At 37.9% G+C, this 21,963-nt stretch overlaps 1 protein-coding gene across 2 annotated transcripts; it reads right to left on the bottom strand.

The window, feature by feature from the left end:
- Positions 1-1,072: 1,072 nt before the first annotated feature.
- Positions 1,073-17,149, bottom strand: LOC126373813 (cytochrome P450 4c21-like). 2 transcript variants are annotated; one of them, XM_050020135.1, is made up of 11 exons: positions 17,049-17,149; positions 14,288-14,395; positions 13,441-13,530; positions 9,213-9,323; positions 7,219-7,407; positions 6,455-6,651; positions 5,003-5,075; positions 4,186-4,387; positions 3,408-3,559; positions 2,236-2,418; positions 1,073-1,834 (listed from the first exon to the last, which is right to left on the bottom strand). In XM_050020135.1, the coding sequence occupies exons 2-11, from the start codon at positions 14,313-14,315 to the stop codon at positions 1,659-1,661; spliced, it is 1,401 nt and encodes a 466-aa protein (XP_049876092.1). In that variant the 5' UTR covers positions 14,316-14,395; positions 17,049-17,149; the 3' UTR covers positions 1,073-1,658. The 2 variants fall into 2 exon arrangements, with proteins under 2 accessions (XP_049876092.1, XP_049876091.1); XM_050020134.1 differs by having other exon boundaries at positions 14,288-14,447.
- Positions 17,150-21,963: the final 4,814 nt, after the last annotated feature.

Here is a 21,963-nt window from a genome sequence, read left to right on the forward strand (position 1 = left end):
CATTATCCCGTTTTTCACAGGGCCCACTTACCTAACGTGAAGATTTGACAGGGTTTTTACAGAATCGAGTGTTTATTATATCAACTATCACATTATTTATAAAACTATACGAATTTATGCAGTAAATTACTTCAAAAGTCACAATGCTTCAAAATTTGCTTCATTTTTAGTGCAGCATCAATTATTTTGTTAAAAAATATCACTTGCAACATTTGACGCATTGTCAAAATTAAGTCACGACGATTAAGACTTAACGATTAGAAACTAAATACCGGACTATAAGACGTTGATAACCAAAGTATGTTTAAATGTCCCAAACCAATGTCCACCTCTGCAAGTATCACTTGTTTTAATATGATAAGCTGGATATGAATATGTAATGAGGCAGATCCCAGAGCCTTGAAAGTCAAAATCATTCACAGCAACACAAAAATATCTTGGAATCTTTTCTTTTTTTACCAATATCCAGTTAGAACTTAATATTACATAATGTTCCCAACTTACCCAAGTTTTAACTGGATATTTGTCGAGAATGATATTAACTTTCGGTGATCTGAGATCTGCCTTTGCCAGCTTGGCCGGCTGTCATCCATATGTCGGCTGGCTGCCTAAATATGTAATTGCACTAATTTGCAGCAAAGCATTTGGGGGTTAAAAGGCCACTTCGAAGCAAATCATCTAATAAAGCAATATTGCAATTTGACATTTGCGCATATATAAAATTAAGTGCCTAATGTAAAAAAAGTCAAATAGCAATATTGCTATTAAATTTATTATATATTATTATTTTATTTTTATTATTTTTTTATTTTATTATTATTTTTATTTTTTTATTGCTTTAAATTGACATCTCTGCTTAAAATCCTATTGTATAAATTGTTGAATTTAATATTAAGTACTTAAATAATAAGCCACTATTTGTATGCCTACTAACAGGCTGAATACAGAGATTGTAATAACTTTATGTAACACCTTTTGTATACCTGTATTCACAAATAAAGATTTTGATTTGATTTAATTTGATTTGCTTATTCAGATGAATTGCTTTAATGTGGCCTTTTTAACTCCCCAGTTGTGTGCATAAATAAGTTTAAACGTACCTAAGTATACGGATTATGTAAGAAATAAAACTTTTTATTATTGTTATCCTATAAATCATGCGACACTTGCAGAGATTTGGGTGTTTCACCTCTCATAGTTTACGATTTATCAAATTAAGAGTGCTTACAAACCAACGACAATTGCGTCGTGTACCAGGTTCAAAATAAATTATGAAATTCTAATTGTTACTCAATAAAGACAGATCTAAAACTAAAGAAAATCATTTCTTTTCCTCTATTTAACTTATTTATGAATTTTAATCTAGAAAAAAGGTAAGTAATAAGTCCGACATGTTATCACGTCTTGCTCTGACGTCACAGTGTGCTTTTTCATACAAACTCCATAGTCATTTAGTGTTTTGACGTTTAGTAAAAAGTAACTAACTTGACTGTGTCAACCGATCGTCACTAGTCTGTAAGCGCTCTAACGACCTGTTGCACCATTTGTCTATCCTGAGTTTTTGGCAGACTGTACTATTGTTACATGTTTATCTCTCTCTTTATTGGCTTATACAACAGTATCAGTATTTGCCAAAACATTTTTCTACACTTTTAGGCTTACTGAGATCCGCAGCCATCCTTCTCCCGTAGTCTGACTTGTATCAAATGTCCTTTAACCGCTTTCATAGTGACGTCGACTCTAAATTGCACCTGTTCCGTATCAGAATAAAACTCCAACTCGCGGACGCAGTATGCCAGGATTGTTTTCATGATGGGCATTGCGTACCGTTTTCCTGGAAAATATTAGCAACTGTAAATAAAGAAAACAATAGAGTACCAAGTATCGAACCTTGCGGTACAACACGTACTGTGGGCTTAGATAAGATGTTTGCCGAGCTTGAATAGGAGTGAAGAAAAAATTATGTTCAGCTATTTGTCTAGTGGTAGATGGAGCCAATCAGCTCGAGAGAACAAAAATTTTAAGACCCTAGAGCGCTTGTCGCTATCGCTATCGATTGATTCTTTCAAATATAATCCTCTCGCGATGCCCCAAGCCCAGGTACACGCCTAACTAGGCGTGGAGCCACTTGTCCGTTCAAGTAGTGAAATCCATCAATAAGTCACGTAAAATGAATAAACGCCTTATAGTTTTTTTTTTTTTTTTAGTAAACAATACAAATCCTTAATTCCTTACCGATACAAGCTCGTTTTCCGTAACTAAAAGCCAGGAAGCTAGCAGCATTGACTCTTCCCAGCTCCGTGTCCTGCCATCTCTCAGGTTTATACTCCTCCGCATCAGGGCCCCAGATCTTCTTGGACCGTCCAGCACCCCACGCGTTCACTCCACAACCGGTGCCTTTTGGTATCGTACAGGACTCTGGAAACAATTCAATTTAATTTTGCTGTAAGTGGGTACTTGTCACTGATTGAATAATTTTGAGTGAGTGTAAATGAATGAGTAAATAAGGAAATTATGAAATAAAGTTTGATCAACTGAGCAAATGTCAATTTGTCCAACTAAGCAAATTCAATTCAAATATCTTTATTCAGTAGGTAACATAGTTACACTTTGAATCGTCAATTTTACATAACGAACGTCTCATCCGCCTAAAACCACTGCAGCTTCTCACAACCTGTATCTAGCCGGGGAAAAGAAGCTGCAAGAAAAACCTCGGCACAGGGCCCTAGACGTTCTTTAAAAAAATAAAAATAAACATAAAATATTGGTATACAATTGAGTAATTTAGCTGCCTAATATCAGTTCTCAGACAGTTAATCCCATGCATTCATATCTTCTAAATAATCACTAACTTTATAATAACCTTTTTTGTAAAGTTTTTGTTTAACTACTGTCTTAAAACAGTTGAAAGGCAAATGTCAATTTGATCAACACACCAAATATCAATTTGACTAGTTGGTCAAATGTCAGTTTGGCCAACTGACTAAATGTCAGTTTGATCACCTCATCAAATGTCAATTTGACCAACTAAGCAAATGTCAGTTTGGCCAACTGACTAAATGTCAGTTTTATCAACTCACCAAATGTCAATTTGTCCAACTAAGAAAATGTCAATTTGGCCAATTGAACATAAGTAAGCTTATAAATTATTTTGATCGCAATGCGTGATTGATACGCCACATAAAATCAAAACGAATATTCCCATTTATATTAAAATTATGCGTCAGGGCGGCAAAAAACGTCACATTGAATTAATTAATCTAAAAAAAAAATTTGCTATTTAACAATTGTTCACATTGCGCACTTAACTTTTATGCGCAGATGTCGAATTGCAATATTGGTTTGATGAATTGTTTCAATGTGGCCTTTTGTCTCCCAGGTCTGCCTGCTCATTGTAAATCACTCACTGAGCGGCAGGTCGCGGTCGGCGTCCCTCATGATGAAGGGTATGGGTGGGAACAGTCGCAGCGTCTCATTCAGAACGCCCTCGCAGTATTTCATCTGCGCTAAGTCTTCCTTCACCACAGCGCGCCTACTGTCGCCAAATATCTTCTTTATTCTGAAAGCATTCAAAAATAAGTTGTCGACTAGATTCGGAGTAGTCAGAGATAGACAGATAAAATACTTTATTGAGCACAACGGACTCAAGATACAGAGATAAGAACAGCAGATACAGAAAGGCACAACAGGCGACCTTATTACATAAACAGCCTATATACGTCCCACTGCTGGGCACAGGCCTCCCCTCAATCAACCGGAGGGGGTATGGAGCATACTCCACCACAGTGCTCCACTGCGTGTTGGTGGAGGTATTTTTACGGATAATAGCCGGGGCCCACGGCTTAACGTGCCGTCCGAAGCACGGAATCAACTTATTTTTTCAGACAATCAAGTGATTCAAGCCTGTAAAGTCCTTGCCAAACAAAGGAGAGTCTCACAAAGTGATTTCGACAAAGTTCCCATCGGGAATCGAACCCGGACCTCCAGATCGTAAGCCTAACATCGAATAACGTCAAAGCGAGAATCAGTATTGAGCTTATGCGTGACACACAACAGAAAGCTCGATTATAAGGGGGTCCCTACTTAGTTCATCTTCCGAGTAATGTACCTCTGGCTACCCCAATTGGGAATATTGTCGTGGTTTATTTATAAGTCCGGTAGTCCTGTATGTCAAATACAACTTACTCAGCATACAGTTTCTCCTGAATGTCAGGATTTTTCCCAATGATGATCAGTGACATGAATAAAGTCTTGGCAATTGTCTCTTGACCACCTACTATGATGGTGTCCACTTCTGACTGTATCTGCTGCATCGTCAGAGTAGGATCTGCTTCTTTAAGGTCAAACAGAATGTCCAAAAACGCTTTGAATCTGATCTTTCCATTTTCTGTGAAATAAATTGAGTATTTCAATAGGTCAAAGGTAAATTATAAAATGCTAATCTAAAAATAGAACCCAGTCCAAGACGAATAAAAATTGATGTCAATTTTCTTAGTGACTTATTTCGGTATTCTAATTACGAATGCGAGCATTTGAGGAAGTGAACAAATGAGCAGGTGAATAAGTGAGCAAGCGAATGAGTGAATGAAGGAATAAGTGAATGGGTGAATAAGTACATATTCACACACAAATATTCGAATCATACGTCGAAATCGAAGAACGTCGGCGACCAATGTTCGAAAATATAAAAAATACTTAAGTAAGTAAGTAAGTACTATTTTAAATTAAAAACAATGCTTCACGCGCAACACTACCCTCACGATTAAGGACTAACTAAGACCTTACCGTTCTATACGAAGTAGTATTATTGCTTATTCTAAGTCATTAGGAAAGAATTTCCAAAACATTCAAAAGATAATTTTCGTTTTGACGTTTCGTACAAAGTATCTTTGACTAGGGTAATCAAAGCCGTAAAATAAAACAAACGACTTATTCTTTTTCAACTTGTGAAGGTACATTTGTATTCTATGAATTACGTTTTAATGATATTTCAATAACTTACCATAGTCATTTGTCGTTGGAAGTATTCCATTTCTCTTCATTTCTTCTCGTTCTTTTAGTCTTTTTGATATCACCTGTAATCAAAAGAGACTGGTATGCAATATTTGCGGTACGAGTGCTCCTAAGTACTAAAGGCTCTAAAAACAAGCGATTGAAGGGCGTCACGTGTACCTATTACCATGTATGTAACACCTAACTGCTTGTGACTTTGCAATTAATAAATGAATATGAATAACTTTAGTAATTGGTGTTCAGAGGGAAAATCCACAGTCCAGAGATCCTGTCCACGTTAGGGTTGTTAGTGCCGGTAGACGGTCGCAAAACCAGGCGGCCCCCGCGCATATTCGTGTTGCCCACCGCGCGCACCAACATCGGCAGATACGCTCCGGTAGCGCACGCACTTAGGACCATCAACAATATTTCTCAGCAGTGTACTGACATCGACCTATTTACGTGTTCGTTGACGGAATTCACGGAGTTAGTTATTAAATTCTTTAGTTAGGTACTAATGTTATAATTGCATTACATAGTCGATTTGGGACTGCCTGTAATGTCTATGTAATTTGTGTGTTAATAAATAAATAAATAATAAATTGGTATACTTGAACCTTACGACCTGCACGACAAGAAGCTGCCACGCTGCTGCTCCACTGTGGGTTGCCATGTCAGGGGCTTATGGTGGCTCATATGTAACCCTGATACCATAGATGATGTTTGTGGGCCGGCTAGTGTGACTAGAGATTGACGATCCAACGGTTTTATATTGGAATTATGCGTCAAGTTGTATACTGGGTGTTAGTGACATCGTAACGAATACTGAGGGGGTTGATTCAGACCATGATTCTGAGTTAAAATCAAGTGGAATTTTCCGTCGCAAAATTCATGATTTTTTTTTAGTTTTTTTAAATTATTTTCAATTCTATACTTTTGCGATGGAAAATTCCACTTGATATTAACTCAGAATAACCAGATGAATCATCCCTCTCAGTATTCGTTACGATGACACTTACACCCCGTACAAGTACATACGGTAGCCATGTAAGTAGGTATGGGTGTTAGTGACACCGTAACGAATACTGAGGGGGATGGTTCAGACCATGATTCTGAGTTGATATCAAGTGGAATTTCGTGTCAAAAAATTCATGAAAATTTTTCTTTTGTTTTTAATTATTTTCCAATCCATACTTTTGCGACGGAAATTTCTACTTGATATCAACTCAGAATCATGGCCTGAACCACCCCTCAAAGTTTTCGTTACGATGTCACTAACACCCTGTATATGCGTCACGCTATGTAAACTTCGATAGCGCGTTTCAGGACTGCATTATTGAATGGTGGCGCCATCTGTTGCATGTGGGCCGAACTAGCTGTCCGCCACACGTTTATTGATCTAACAACCCACACGAAGGAAGAAGGATATTTTATCAATGTATATAAGTAATGTTATACCAACCGTCTGCGAGACGTTGTGCAAGACAGAGATGCAGGCTGTAAGCTCCCTGTAAGCAGGAGTGAGACGGTAGAAGAAGTCCAAGTGCAGAAGGATGTTCATGCCGCGCTCGATGAACAGTTCGAAAGTGCGGTTGAACGCACGGTAGTACTCGTGGGTTACTATGTTGTCTTGGATCCGAGGGACTCCCAAAGCTGTTTCTGTTGAAAAAACTTGAGTACAATCAAAGAGCAAAGGTTCAGTCACTGAGCCCAGCGAATTATTTGTAAACAGTGGTGAAATTTTGAACCATTAGTTGTCATAATTATAAAATTTATGTTTATGTAGGTTTTTTTGGTCTCTTACAGAAACGACATGTAACCAGGAGGTCTTAAGAGCAACCAGTTAATTTATTACTTTGCAAGAAACTGATTGGACTTTTGCAGCTTATCGTAAACCTACTGCTCCCGCCAAGTAGTAAGGGGCATACATACTTTAGTCTTAAATGGTCGTGAGCTGCTAAGGAGTAAGAGAGAAAGCGCGTGGACTGTTTCGCTCCATCTTACGCTTTAGGCGACATACGGTAAGAATAAGGCCGGGTTCCACTGACACTGACTTTGGATTTGACCAATCACAGCGTTCGAGAGAGCGAAAAACGAAAACGCTCTGTCACTCTCTCCCTCACGGTGATTGGTCGATTCCTGCACATCTCCGCACAGCTCCGCGTCAATGGAAACGCTTAGGCTGTGTTTGTATATGTAGAGTGTCCAGGGTCTGATAATACTTACGGCAAATAGTCTCCAGCGTTGTGTACGCCAGATATCGATGCAACACGTCGAAGGGCTCGCCGCCAACCTCACGGCGCAGCTTTTCCACCAGCCGCTTCGCCTGCGCATTGAACACGCCTTGGTACCCATCCACTATGTTGCCAGTGAATGTGCCTGCTAGCTTCTTGATACTACGCTTCCAGATGTGACCTGCGAGAGAAAAAAGTAAATAGGTTTTATGATTACATACCAGCGATAAACCTATTTAATTCGCCCGGGTTATTCATTCCTTTTACAATTAACAGCTGTCAATCGTCCGTCCCTTTCCTTTTCCGCGGATAAGAAACCGACAGGTATAACTTAAAATGACATTGGGAGGTGTCCTCAGGAATCGGGCCAGTATGGAGAACTGTCAAAATTTAGGAACACAGTGCTGCCGCCTACATTATATTGAGCTTCTAGTTTTTGTCCTCCAGTCGCCAAGAGCAAGACATGGACCTCCGCGGAGCGGCGGTCGCCATAGGTTACTTGATCTTATAATCATATCTTATAATCCTCTAGTTATTAAATAACTTATAATGTATACCCTCATTTGTTTTCAAAAGATGTGTTGCTGTTGCAGTTTCTTGTCATTTCTTCTCCTCAGCCATAACACCTTGCGAAATGACGTAAATTCAAACATGTTATATTGACCTTCAACAAGTTTATCCATGATATTACTTTGAATAAATGATTCTGATTTCTGATAGATTTTGACTTTTTTCGCGTTATGATTAGACAACCATAGTCTAATTTTCGATGACATTTCCAATGCTTAGGTGCTTACCGCTTTCTGAATATGCTATATTTATAGTAAACAAAGTTCTGAAGCGAAGCGCTTTATCAGAGAGGTGGGGAAGCGGCTAAGAGCAAGGTGGCGACTCCCGGTCCGGGCATTACCTGGCGCAGCATATTTCCCTCACCATCCAACGGGGTAACGCTGCGAGCGTGATGGACACATTCGAACGAGAGGTAGTGAAAGGGAGCATTTGTAATTAAGCCTGTGCTTGTTTATTTTTTTTTAGTTTTAGTACTTTAGATTTAATTATTTGTGCAAGTGTGGCACTGTTCCCCAAACGATGGAACATCTTACATCGTGTCCTGCGTGCCCGAACACCTGTACGCAGGAGGATCTGATGAGCGCTGCAGATAGCGCCATACTTGTTGCCAAGTTTTGGGCCGATACAATTTAGTTTGCCATCGACACGGTAATGTGAATCTTAAGAATGTTAAATCCGAATATTGGATCCGGACTCCGGAGGCCCCGGGTTCGAATCCTGTTGGAGACAAATCACAAAAATCACTTTGTGATCCCTAGTTTGGTTAGGACATAAAAGGCTAATCACATGATTGTCCAAAAGTAAGATGATCCGCGCTTCGGAAGGCACGTTACGCCGTTGGTCCCGGTTACTACTTACTGATGTAAGTGCGTAGTCGTTACGTTAAGTCACGTCAGGGGCCTATGGCGGCTCAATAATAACCCTGACACCAGGGTTGATGGGGTTGGTAATCCACCTCACAACCCACACGATAGAAGAAGAAGAATATTGAATTGTTAAGTTTTTATAAATAACATTTCGCAGTCTAAAAAGTTTAAGTATAAACAAAACATCTACCTACCCACAAGACAGTGGTATTTTCTGTAAATTACCTATATTACACACATGGCCCAGCACGGCGCAACCATGACAAAAGATAAAAAGACAATGCACCCATAATTTGCACATACTTACACACATAACATCACGCCTACTTCCCGTTAGGGTAGGCAGAGATTCTTCCGCTTACCCATAAATTTGTTTTAACTTTACTTTTCTCACCTTATGGTTGCCTGGAAGAGTTCGCATTAAGTCCGCTCGTGTACCTTGACAATTTTATGTTACTGCGACTTCATGCGTCAGCTTTAACTACTTGGCTGGACAAATGGGGAGCGCTGAGGGCTCTCACAAGACGTTGTATTGTAATTTGAAACTCACTGGGCGCTGTGACCAGTCCATTGCCGACCCACTCGCGAGCGAAGTTGTAGTAGTAAGGTTTCTCCACGAACGCGTTGGTCACAGCTTTCACGTCCTCTGGGTGCATTACCACTGAAATTAATTTCATGTTTAAAAACATAATTAGGTATAGGCACTTACATATAGGCTGTTATACTAAAATCAAATCCCCTGGTAGTGGCGGCTTCCGAATACATCCCGCTTAGAATCGGTACTGAAAAGTATCGGCGTCCGAAGGACGTAATACGTGACTTATTGAAGATTTGCCACAGATGACATTAACTACTTAGCCGGACAAATGGGGAGCGCTGAAGGCTCTTACCCGGTACAACGTTTAAGACAACAGGCCTGAGGGTGCCCAGTTGGGCGCGGATCTCGGCTCAGGGCGTCGTCTGAGAGGAAAAATATTTGAAAGCCCAAGTAGCAACCGATTGTCTTAAAAGAGAATTGTAGATATCTTGAAGGCAAGTAGACTAAATCAAACCCTTGTCTTGGATAAGTCTTATATGTCTCCAAGATATCCCTCAAGATATCTTGAAGATACAGTTTAGTAAAAGTGGGCACATACTTTAACTCTTATACAAGACAGACTTAAGACAACGCTAAGTCAGACTTAAACCCTACTTTAGACAATGTTCTTGCATATTCTAAACTTAGAATTCTTGTAGTATCACTTAATACCAAGAATGTATACTTGAAGATATCTACAATACTTAGTTAAGACTATAGGATTGAAGTGCACTGAGTCAATTGTAACTTAACGAAGTAAAACTTCAGGTCATACTAAAACGATTTTTACTTCACGCGTCTTTATTTTAGAATATAATGGCGAACATTTATATTAACACAAGAAATGAAGTCTGTAAGAAAATGGCGTCTAAAATATTTGTTAAGTTGTTTTAACAAAAGGTTATTCTGCCGTTTCACATACAGGAAATTATAAACGCATGATTGTTTCTTGTGTAAAATCGATAGAAAGTGTTAAAAAACAAAAGGGCCTTTAATATACCAGAAAAATAATAATAAAATTTGGATTGATTATACAGCAAATAAAAAAAATGGTGACATATAGTATAGAGAAATTCATTTTCTATTAATATGTGACAGCTGAACGCAGTAATTGTTACTACAACAGAAATATATATTAATTTACTTCAGTTTTTGACGATAATATTGTCGAAAAAATTTTACATGTTTTCTTCCTGTAAGTGCAAAATGGCGTTAAGTAATATTTTTCTAAATGAAGTAAGACTTTAGAAACAATTGATTTCGTAAGAATCAGTTTAGAAAAGTAAAGTCAAGTTGCACTTCGTCAAGTACTAGTTAAGATAAATTTTACTTCAATTGTCTAGGAGTATACCAACTTAAGACAAAAAGTATTTAGTGAATTCCTACTTAAAACTCTTATATCTAAAGTGATCCTCTATTTTGATTTAGTAAAGTAATGTAGTAAAATCATGTTTGTTTATTCTGTGCCAGAATCATCTATGTAACAAGTAACAATTAAAATCGAACAAGCTTAAAACCTATGGAAAGTATGTTTGTTTGAGAGGTAAGTTTTTCGACTCGTGGAAGATAAAAAAATATTGTTATGCTGAGTTCTTACTTGGGTAGGAATGTGATTTACTTAATTATTTAATATTTATCACAATTGGAACTAACAAACATAAACTCAATTTGCTAATGAGTCTCCGCGCATACATTCTCATAAGTACCTACATGGTTCGCTGACGCAAAGTAGGTACGATCACCGCGCTTCTAATTGCCAAAACAATGTGATTATTGTAAAAATTAACGAGTATCCTTTGAATATTGTATATACGAAGAACCCTTGCAATTTGATTAACGTCGTGTGTGTGCGCGGTAGTTTCTAATCCCACCTAAAACATTATTGTTAAAAAAGGCGGCCAAATTCCCGATGTCTTTATCAAGCTAAAAAAATAAAGGCATCGAATCTAATGTCCACTTTAAATGCATTTAACCATACACAAAACTTAAAATAGATATGTTTTGTTTATGATTGTGCATAAAGCTTAGTTAAAAATAGGTACATTTTTAAAATTATTAAAAGAAAGAATGAAAGAAGAAAGAAAAGTATCTAGACACGCGTTAACATGTCAAGCCAAGTTCAAGAAATAGAACTGGCGAGCCGCACCGTGTGTATTATTACACGAACCATTTGGAGCCACTTTTGACCCCCTCATAAATCAAAAACTATTTCACAGAAACGTATCAAATTTGGCTCATATATTGAAACTTGTGAGATACATATATAAGTGTTCTAAATTTCATAAGCTTATCTCAAACGGTTATTTAGATATGTCCAAAATCCTCATTTTTATCATTGACTGACTGACTCATTTTTATCAAAACTCTAACCCAGTTCCAGATGACCTAGAGAGTTAAAATTTGGTATGCAGATAGGTAATTAGATGAATATAAAGGAAAAAATAAAAAAACTGGCAACTTTTTAATAATTAGATTCCATCATGAACGCTTAACATAAATACCTAATTAGTGCCTGTACCTAAATATAGATGTAAGAATCAGTAAGTAATCAAAACTCATGACAGCCGGTCTTTTTGTGGTAGGTATGTAGATTAACTTAACATAACATACAATCACGCCTGTATGCCCTATCGGGGTAGGCAGAGCACTAAGTGATCATAAAACCACTTGATGCCACATTCGACAAGTACTTTAAGGGTAGGTAAGCAAGTTGGAACATGTGTTTAGCGGTGATAGGTTGTCAGCTTTTCGCCCACGATACAACACAACTCTCATCCATTTTACTGGCATATTATTTTACCTATAAAGTCGACTTTTTAGTTTTGAATTTGTCTTTTTAAAAGGACCCACGCGTTACGAAGATATGTACTTACCTACAATAAGACAGAGCTTAGGCTACAATATATTATCTTATGTTATAAGAAGATATGATATGTTATACTGTTACTTATAAATAAATTTCAGGACTAACCATTGAACTTGGCACCCATTTAGATCTCACTTCTTTTGTCGTTGAAGTCAACAACCAAAGCATTTATCATAATATTGAACTTGGCTCTCATTTCACATTTATGTTTTTGATTGGATTTATTTGTTATTAGACTAATAGGTACCTAATTTTATATTTGAACTTAGCAGGTTTTAATATAAAACTCGATTTTTCATGGTGTAGTGTTGCCGTGCGCTTAGACTAGGTTAGACTAGCTTAGTCATTTTTGAGAAGATTTGTGCGAGACGTAGCTACCTGGGCCGCCACACGCTGGATCGGATTTGATAAACAGGAACTTACGATTTTTTTGCCAAAAAAATTGTGTTATACCAATCGATATAAAAAAAATGATGGCAATGAAGAAGATATCGCATCGCTAACAAGAACAGTGGGATGTGCATTATCACAGGTTAATTTTCTGTATTTAATATTCTGCCTTCGAAAACCACCAGATCCTTTTATTATTTGGACGTCATCCATCTTTCTGCTTGCTTCTATTTCGATTTTATCGTCCATTGAATAGACTTTTCTTATGTTTTACTTATTGTAGTCAAAAACGAATAAAACAGTTTTGTATAGGAGCAACAAATAATAAAAATTGCCTTAAGTATATCTAGGCAATCAATTTTTACTTTACAAGACTAAACTGATACTTCACTAAATCAATTTAGTGTTAAGTGAGCCTTCAAATAATCTGAGTAAAGTAAAAGAATACTTGTAGACTTAACAGTAGGCTGAGATAAGACTAAATAGTTTTGTGAATACTTAACTTGGTTTTGTGTATTCTAAATTATCTAAAGTAGGATTTGTTGAAAACTATATAGTATTAAAGAAGGAAATGAATTTATGAAGTCCTAATAAGTCCTATTTGATTTGGATAAATCTCACTTTAGCTAAAGTTTAGACATATATGACTTAATCACAATTCTTGATTGCTACTTGGGAGACTTAATCGACCATAGTGATTGAGGGAAATCGTCGATAACGCCGGCGGGGTCGGTATCGGGTTCCTGAAGTGTTTGGTGTCGCGAGCTGATTGGCCGCCTGTATGACTAAAGTAATCGGGTCGTCGGGATCGTATATTACGTCCTTCATTTTAGTATAGTAACATAACGAAAACTTTAAGGGATTCAGACCATGATTCTGAGTTGATATCAAGTGGAGTTTTCTCAACCTAGCAGTGGGATATATTAGGCTATTTATGTTATATACCTATGACAGGACGAGGGCCGACCCACGCGACGAAAGGCAATCCAGTTTCCTCCATAAGTGCAGATATTCGGTGCATTACTGTAACCAGATCTGAAAAAAAACTTCAAATATGTTATTCATCTCATTGTTTTCTATGTAACACTGGGTTATCCCGTTTTCACAGGGTCCCCTACCAACCCCATCAACCCTGGTATCAGCGTTATTATTGAGCCGCCAAAGACCCCTGACATGACTCATAACGACTGCACACTTACATCAGTAAGTAGAAACCGGGACCAACGGCTTAACGGGTTGATGTGGTTGGTAATCCACCTCATAAACACGATAAGAAGAGACAGAGTCCCTTTACCTAACCTGAAGATTTGACAGTTCCATTTTTTACAGGCGGATGTCTGATCTTCCACCCGAAGGGAAAAGCCATCGCAATCAGACAATGGCTCACATAACACTGAAAACACATTTCTCTGGTGCGTGGGTTTCCTCACAAATGTTTTCGTCCTCCGCTGACCATGTAATTTTTTTTAATATCCAAACATGAAATCAAAAATCATTGAATCATTGATTGATTGATTTTTAGGCCACGAGTAACTAATATGTATACACTTTGAAACCATGTCACATTAACCTTTTTGACAAATTAACCCGTAAGTCTCATTAAATGACAAATATGATAGTCCGACAGGGTTCTAAGTTGAGTACATGATATTGCTCATGACTGTACCAAAGAAGCAAGGAGAGCACGCGGATTGTCTGTCTCACTCGCACTCACGTGTAGTGGCTATGTTAGAAGAAGATTGTTGTATACAGTGTCCGGGTATTTTCAGTTAAATTCAGTCACTGTACTCACATTCTCCATTGCCGAAAACCTGATGCATGTTCCCGATGAACGGCAGCGGCGGGTAGCAGGGCAGGCCAGCGAGACACTTGCGCGCGCGCCGCCCGCTCCACCACAACACTGCGTACACGCACGTCAGTAGCGCACACGGTATTATAAGCCATGTTATCAGCTGTGCGGGGAGAAAATTATTACTTACTAGATGACCCGGTTAATTCGTATCACCCTTCTCCATATTTTGCCACCGTTTAAACCTTCCCTGGACTTCCTTCTTCTTCTATCGTGTGGGTTGTGAGGTGGAGTACCAACCTCATCAACCCTGGTATCAGGGTTACTATTGAGCCGCCAAAGGCCCCTGACATGGCTCATGTAACGATTACTTACTTACATCAGTAAATAGTAACCGGAACCAACGGCTTGAAGTGCCTTCCGAAGCACGGATCCTCTTACTTTCGAACAATCAGGTGATCAGCCTGTAATGTCCAAACCAAACTGGAGACCACAAAGTAATTTTTGTGATATGTCCCCACCGGGAATGGAACCCAGGACCTCCGGGTCGTGAGCCCAACGCTTAACCACTGGACCACGGAGGTCCAAGTAGTTCAAGACTAAAATTAGCCAAAGTTAGGGGTAGCCTCACTAGGCCGCGTTCCCGGGCAGCGGATAGGGGAGGGCTCGTTGAGTGAAAACATTACATGTTGGTACTGGCACTCAAAGGATAACTGGGTGAGAGCCTTCAGACCGGATGAGAGACTTCAGCGCTCCCCATTTGTCCAGCCAAGTAGTTAATGCCATCTGCGTCAAATCTACAATAAGTCATGAGAAAAAAACCGGAAAGGGTTGGGGGAGGAAAATTGGAGTCGCAACAGGGGATAAAGGATTAAAAGAGGAAGAAAAATAGCCAAATCGGTTCAGCCGTTCTCGAGTTTTGGCGAGACTAACAAATAGCAATTCATTTTATATACAGGGTGCTAGTGACATCGTAACGAAAACTTTGAGGGATGATTCAGACCATGTTTCTGAGTCGATATCAAGTGGATTGTTCCGTCGCAAAAGTACAGAACTGAAAATAATTTTAAAAAAATACTAACATTGTTATGACTTTTCCGACAGGAAATTACAATGTCACTAACACTCTATAAGTAATGTATATTATGGATATATGCATTTACTATTGGACACCGGAAGACGTTGTCCTGCCCGATCACAGCGACATCTATTGGGTCCAATGATCTAAATCAGTCAGTTTCTTTTTTCTTTTTTTGATATGGCTTATTGTAGATTTGCCGCAAATGACATCAACTACTTGGGCGGACAAATGGACAGTGCTGAGGCCTTTTACCCAATTAATCGTAAACTCAAATCATACTACTTACTTACATAAAAAAGACCATTGAAATCGGTCGAGACATTTTCAGGTTTTGCGAGAGTTAGAGATTTTTTTGTTTTATTAGATATGTCGTGGCCAGATCATAGAATTGATCATTTCATGATGTGCTCGATCATTTCATGAAATGGACATATTTCATGAAATAGAATATCATTCATTGTCCACATCATGATGTAGTTTGGCCAGATCAATGAACATAAAACGTTTAACGATATGAGCAACTAAATGCATGATTACTTCATGGTATGGCCAAACGTTGGCAATCATATCGTAAAATTAGTAACATTATCCACCGATAGCGGCGCAGGTGTCGATTATATTTAACACTTGATTGGTATTATAATCGATGAATGATTGTAATTGTTCAACTTTCCATATCGAATAGGTACATAATTTTTATCCTAAGACTATTCGCATTTTTATTACACCACATAACATGAACACCGCCTACATTAACGATATGGCCAAACGTTGATTGAAATATGGTCAACTTAAGTTGGCCATTTCATGAAATATGACCATTTCATGAAATGGTTCGACCATTGAAATGATCAATTTTACGATCGGGCCACGACATATACACAAAAAATCCCTTAAATATACGTACTTAAGGACTTTAAGGTTTTCTTTGCACCCCTAAGAAAATAACTTCTGATTACACAAGAAATACAATTGCATATTCATTTTATTTTATATAATTATTGACACTTAATAGTGGCCATATAAAAATATTCATTATTTTTAATTAACCGCACGCCAGCGCCTTTGTTAGTATTATTAATGTTATAAAAATAATACGACAAATATTAATGTCTTTAATCCTAGATAATAAAATAAATGATACAAATAATCACGCCCGCAATCCCTAATGGGGTGGGCAGAGAAACAAGCAATCAAAGACAACTGATACCTATCCACTTTTGTTATGTAGTCTCAAGTTCGTCGTGGTGAACCGTACGGTCTTCTTCTGTTGTGGGTTGTCAAGTGTTATTGAGCCGCCAAAGGCCCCTGACATGACTCATGTAATGACTACGTACTGACATCAGTAAGTAGTAACCGGGATCAACGTCGTAACATGCCTTCCGAAGTGTGGATCATCTTACTTTCGTACAATCAGATTATCAGCCTGTAATGTCGTAACCAAACTAACAACCCCCACCGGGATCCGAACCCGGGACCTCTGGATCGTGAGCCCAACGCTCTACTACAAGACCACCGAGGACGTTAATAAATCTTGAGCATAAATACTATTTAGCCTTCATTTCAACCTTGACCACGCATTATTTTTACCGACTTCAAAAAAGGAGGAGGTTTTTAATTCGACCGTATTGTATTTTTTTTAAAATACCCGATAACCTTTTGAAAAATATTTTACTTTCTTACCATGATTACTAAATCCTGGGCATAGAAGTTCTACTTCTTGACTTCAAGTTGTTTACCAACTGTTATATATCTACTTATAAAGTTAGCTACAAGTCACTACCCACGCGACTACCACAAGACTACGTCTAATCTACATCAACATCATATTATAACTTAGTATTTCAGTAGCGCATCCGCACTTCAGGTACAGTCAAGTGCAACTAGAATATAGTATAATATTTCACCATCATTATGGCACATAATCGCTGGTCGTGGTGACCCCGGACACTTCATACAAACAACTTCGTTTTACACAGACACTACACACGACGGCCTTCGTGGTCCAGTGGTTGAGCCTTAGACTCACGATCCGGAGGCCCCGGGTTCGAATCCCGGTGGGGACATATCACCAAAATCACTTTGAGATCCGTAGTTTGGTTAAGACATTACAGGCTGATCACCTGATTGTCTGAATGTAAGACGAACCGTGCTTCAGAAGGCACGAGAAGCTGGTAGTCCCGGTTACTATTTACTGATGTAAGGGAGTATGATGTGAGTAATCGTTACATGTGTCATGTTAGGGGCCTTTGGCAAAAAAAAAGTAAAAAAAGGTTGTGGTTGCCTGTCCGATTCAGTAATTATCACAGTCAGAATCATAACTTTGCGGTATGTATTACAAACCCCTGTCTTACAGAGGTCAGGGATACGAACCCTGAATGACTCTTCAAAATCTAACCACACCGGGGACATATTTTTAATTATTTTTGTCCCAGAAGCAATTTGCGAGGATGTAACGTGGAATAGTTGTTATTAAGTTTAATTGAGCATAAATATATTAAATGTCGCAATTTACAAGCTGGTAGGAATAAGATAATTAACAGTAGGCAAGTATAGTGTTTGTGGTGGGTGTTAAAACAATGCTCGGAAAACTGGAATTATATTGTCGTAAACACGTGGCTTAGACTAATAGAGGGCTTTTTTGACGTGACTTATTACACAAAGCACTTGGCCGGACAAATGGGGAGCGCTGAGAGCTCTCTATCGCTACAAAATTTAAGACAACAGGCCTGAAAGTGCCCAGTTGGGAGCGAACCTCGACTCGGGGCGTCATCTGAGAGAATTGTATTTGAAAAAGTAATCGCCTCTAATGGGCTGATAGCGATCAGCGAAATTGTCGAATGAGGGAAATCATCGTCGGTATTACGGTCCTGAAGTGTTAGTTGTCGCGAGCTGATTGGCCTCTGTGGCTAGAGTAATTGGGTCCAGGGTCGTATATTACGTACTTCGGACGCCGCTCTCACACGACTGAGGGACAGGAAGTGTTTAAAATATGGACAGACCTTTACTTATAAGTATTACTATTTAACGATTACGTTGTCTTACATTGCAAATGTTGTGTGCACCTATAATTGGCTTATGTAACAGTCTAATTCCTGATGTAACTTTTATTTTATTTAATGTTTTATTATATAAGCTGTTGGTGTACCTGTTTTATAAATAAATAAATATAACCTGTTAGCATTGCGTAATATGTCAATGGTTCTTCTACCGTGTATCTTTTGAGGTGGATTACCAACCTCATCCAACCCTGGAATTAGGGCTACCATTGAGTCGCGAAAGGCCCGTGACATGGCTCAAATAACGACTATCAGTCTCACCGTTCCCAAGCACGGATCACTTTACTTTCGGACAATCGGGTGATGAGCCTGCAATGACCTAACCAAACCAGGGCTAACGAAGTGATTTTTATGTCCCCACCGGGATTCAAGGACCTCCGGATCGTGAGCATAGCGCTCAACCACCGAACCTCGGAGGCCGCTGATAATATATCAGGCTGCGTCATCCCACAGGACGTAGCAACCCTAGCCATGCACCCACGTACGTGTTAATGTAATGACAAAAGTGATAATAGCTACCAATAACTATTTAGTACTTAATAACTATCTAGTAATAACGAGAGGTAATAAATACAATATATACTTAATGAATAATTATATTTAATCACTGTCTTGTGTAATATTATGTCACCAGTTATTTCTTAACCCTTTCACGGACAGAGATCATGGGTCATTGATGGTAATATGACACCTTGGGATCGGAACGTCATTAGACGTTCTATCCTTGAAAGTGTTAAACGAGGAGCGCAGATTCGATCCGCAATATCGGACTTGCACCAATGAGTTATTAATTTATTTTCAGAGCAATTTTCACTAACATGGTTGGGTCGACCGTTATAGACGGCGACACGACTCACCGCGTATCACGTTGGTCTAACAGAAAGCTCGGTTACTTTGTTCTTCCTGTGACAGATGTACCTTTGACTAGCTCAATTGAAAATACAGGGTGTTAGTGACATCGTAACGAAAACTTTGAGGGATGATTGAGACCATGATTATGAGATGATATCAAGTGGAATTTTCCGTCGCAAAATTATGGAACAGAAAATAACTTAAAAAAAAAAACAAAAATTTTCATGAATTTTCCGACTGAAAATTCCACTTGATTTCAACTCAGAATCATGGTCTGAATCATCCCCCTCAGTATTCGTTACGGTGTCACTAACACCCATACCTACTTGTATGGCTACAGTATGTACTTATGCGGGGTGTAAGTGACATCGTAACGAATACTGAGGGGGATGATTCAGCTGATTATTCTGAGTTAATATCAAGTGGAATTTTTCATCGCTAAAGTATAGAATTGAAAATAATTTAAAAAAACTAAAAAAAAACATGTGACAGATGTACCTTTGACTAGCTCAATTGAAAATACAGGGTGTTAGTGACATCGTAACGAAATCTTTGAGGGATGATTGAGACCATGATTATGAGATGATATCAAGTGGAATTTTCCGTCGCAAAATTATGGAACAGAAAATAACTTAAAAAAAAAACAAACATTTTCATGAATTTTTCGACTGAAAATTCCACTTGATTTCAACTCAGAATCATGGTCTGAATCATCCCCCTCAGTATTCGTTACGGTGTCACTAACACCCATACCTACTTGTATGGCTACAGTATGTACTTGTGCGGGGTGTAAGTGACATCGTAACGAATACTGAGGGGGATGATTCAGCTGATTATTCTGAGTTAATATCAAGTGGAATTTTTCATCGCAAAAGTATAGAATTGAAAATAATTTAAAAAAACTAAAAAAAAAACATGATTTTTGCGACGGAAAATTCCACTTGATATGAACTCAGAATCATGGTCTGAATCATCCCCCTCAGTATTAGTTACGATGTCACTAACACCCTGTATAGTCGAATATACTGTAGAGAAGTGGTCATGCGAAATTACTTTACGAATTGGGTCGTGTACTAGGTTCAATATAAATTATGAAATTCTGATTACTAAATAAAGACACATCTAAAACTAACGAAAAACATTTTCTATTTGACTTATTTATGAATTTTAATCAAGAAAAGCGTAATAATAAGCCCGTTATAATTATTATTACGTTTTTCTATGACGTCACAGTGTGATTTTTCATACAATTTCGGGTTTTAACGTTTAGTAAAAAGTAACTGATTTGACTAGTTGCAAACTAGCCTATTTTATATGTGGTCTTGTACATGTCACCAGCTATTTCGGGGCACAGACTCGGTCCCGAATATGGGACTTGCACCAATATTTTAAAGAGAAGTGTTATTTATAACGTCATGCGAAATTACCTTACGAAATTGTCGCAAAGACAACATGTCAATACTTTGTCACAATGCGAACATTACTAAATTATACGTTATAATTCCGCTTAGGCTAGCTAATAATGTGAAATTGAATCGAATGATAGTCATCTTGACGGACGTAGGGCGATATTCCACCTGCGAGATAACTATACGACTTAACAACGATTCGTACAGAGGTGAGCAGAGTATAATAGATGTAACGCCGGTTTTAAACCATTTAAACCAATCCGTTTAAAACGAAAAAAAAACTGTTTAAAAACGAAATCAACTATTTATTTCGGTATAAAACGACTGCTGTTGATGACTGTTTTCCTTAATTATAACTACATTTTCTTGATTTTACCGAGGTAGGGATATAACGGAGTAAGTACTTAGGTACCTATAAACTGTATAAAGATTTTTGAATATGTAATAAGTATACTGTTATTGATAATAATATACTTACCGTGTTTAGTTATGTACCTCTGTCTACCCCAATTGCAATATAGTTGAGGGCTTTTTTGTATATTTATTATTACAAGTTCTTATAGCTAATTTACACCACTATCCAAAACATATCCAAGAGAGCGTGTTAACGCGATAAATTGTTTTTAATACAGTGTTACAGTAGCAACCCAAAAAGACCGAAGCATGTTGGTTATAATGTATGTTACGAGTAAGTTATGACTATCCGGTTGTCGACCTGGATACAACCTTTCTAATAGGTTTTAAAAAGATTTATGTAGACAAAGTCACTCATAGTCACTCTGCTCTGTAGATGTAAAACAACAGATTTAAAACGTTTTAAACCGTTGAGAACTCGCTTACTTACATCAAGAACTGTGTTTTAAACTTCATTATGGGCAATTTTTGGTCACTTGACGTCATGTTTCGTATTATTAGTTTAAATAGAATATAATAGAATGTATATATATATATATATATATATATATATACATTAATAGAATATATATATATATATGTAGACAAAGTCACACAATGAGTGACTTTGTCTACATAAATCTTTTTAAAACCTATTAGAAAGGTTGTATCCAGGTCGACAACCGGATAGTCATAACTTACTCGTAACATACATTATAACCAACATGCTTCGGTCTTTTTGGGTTGCTACTGTAACACTGCATTAAAAACAATTTATCGCGTTAACACGCTCTCTTGGATCTGTTTTGGATAGTGGTGTAAATTAGCTATAAGAACTTGTAATAATAAATATACAAAAAAGCCCTCAACTATATTGCAATTGGG

Source organism: Pectinophora gossypiella, chromosome 16 (assembly GCF_024362695.1).
Source record: "Pectinophora gossypiella chromosome 16, ilPecGoss1.1, whole genome shotgun sequence".
Taxonomy (NCBI): domain Eukaryota; kingdom Metazoa; phylum Arthropoda; class Insecta; order Lepidoptera; family Gelechiidae; genus Pectinophora; species Pectinophora gossypiella.

Excerpts from the sequence above, each read along its gene's own strand:
- LOC126373813 (XM_050020134.1), bottom strand. Across the intron at positions 13,531-14,287 it reads GGTTTTCGGCAATGGAGAAT|ATCTGGTTACAGTAATGCAC; the intron begins GTGAGTACAGTG and ends GTTTTTTTTCAG. Across the intron at positions 1,835-2,235 it reads CGGAAAACGAGCTTGTATCG|GAAAACGGTACGCAATGCCC; the intron begins GTAAGGAATTAA and ends AATATTTTCCAG.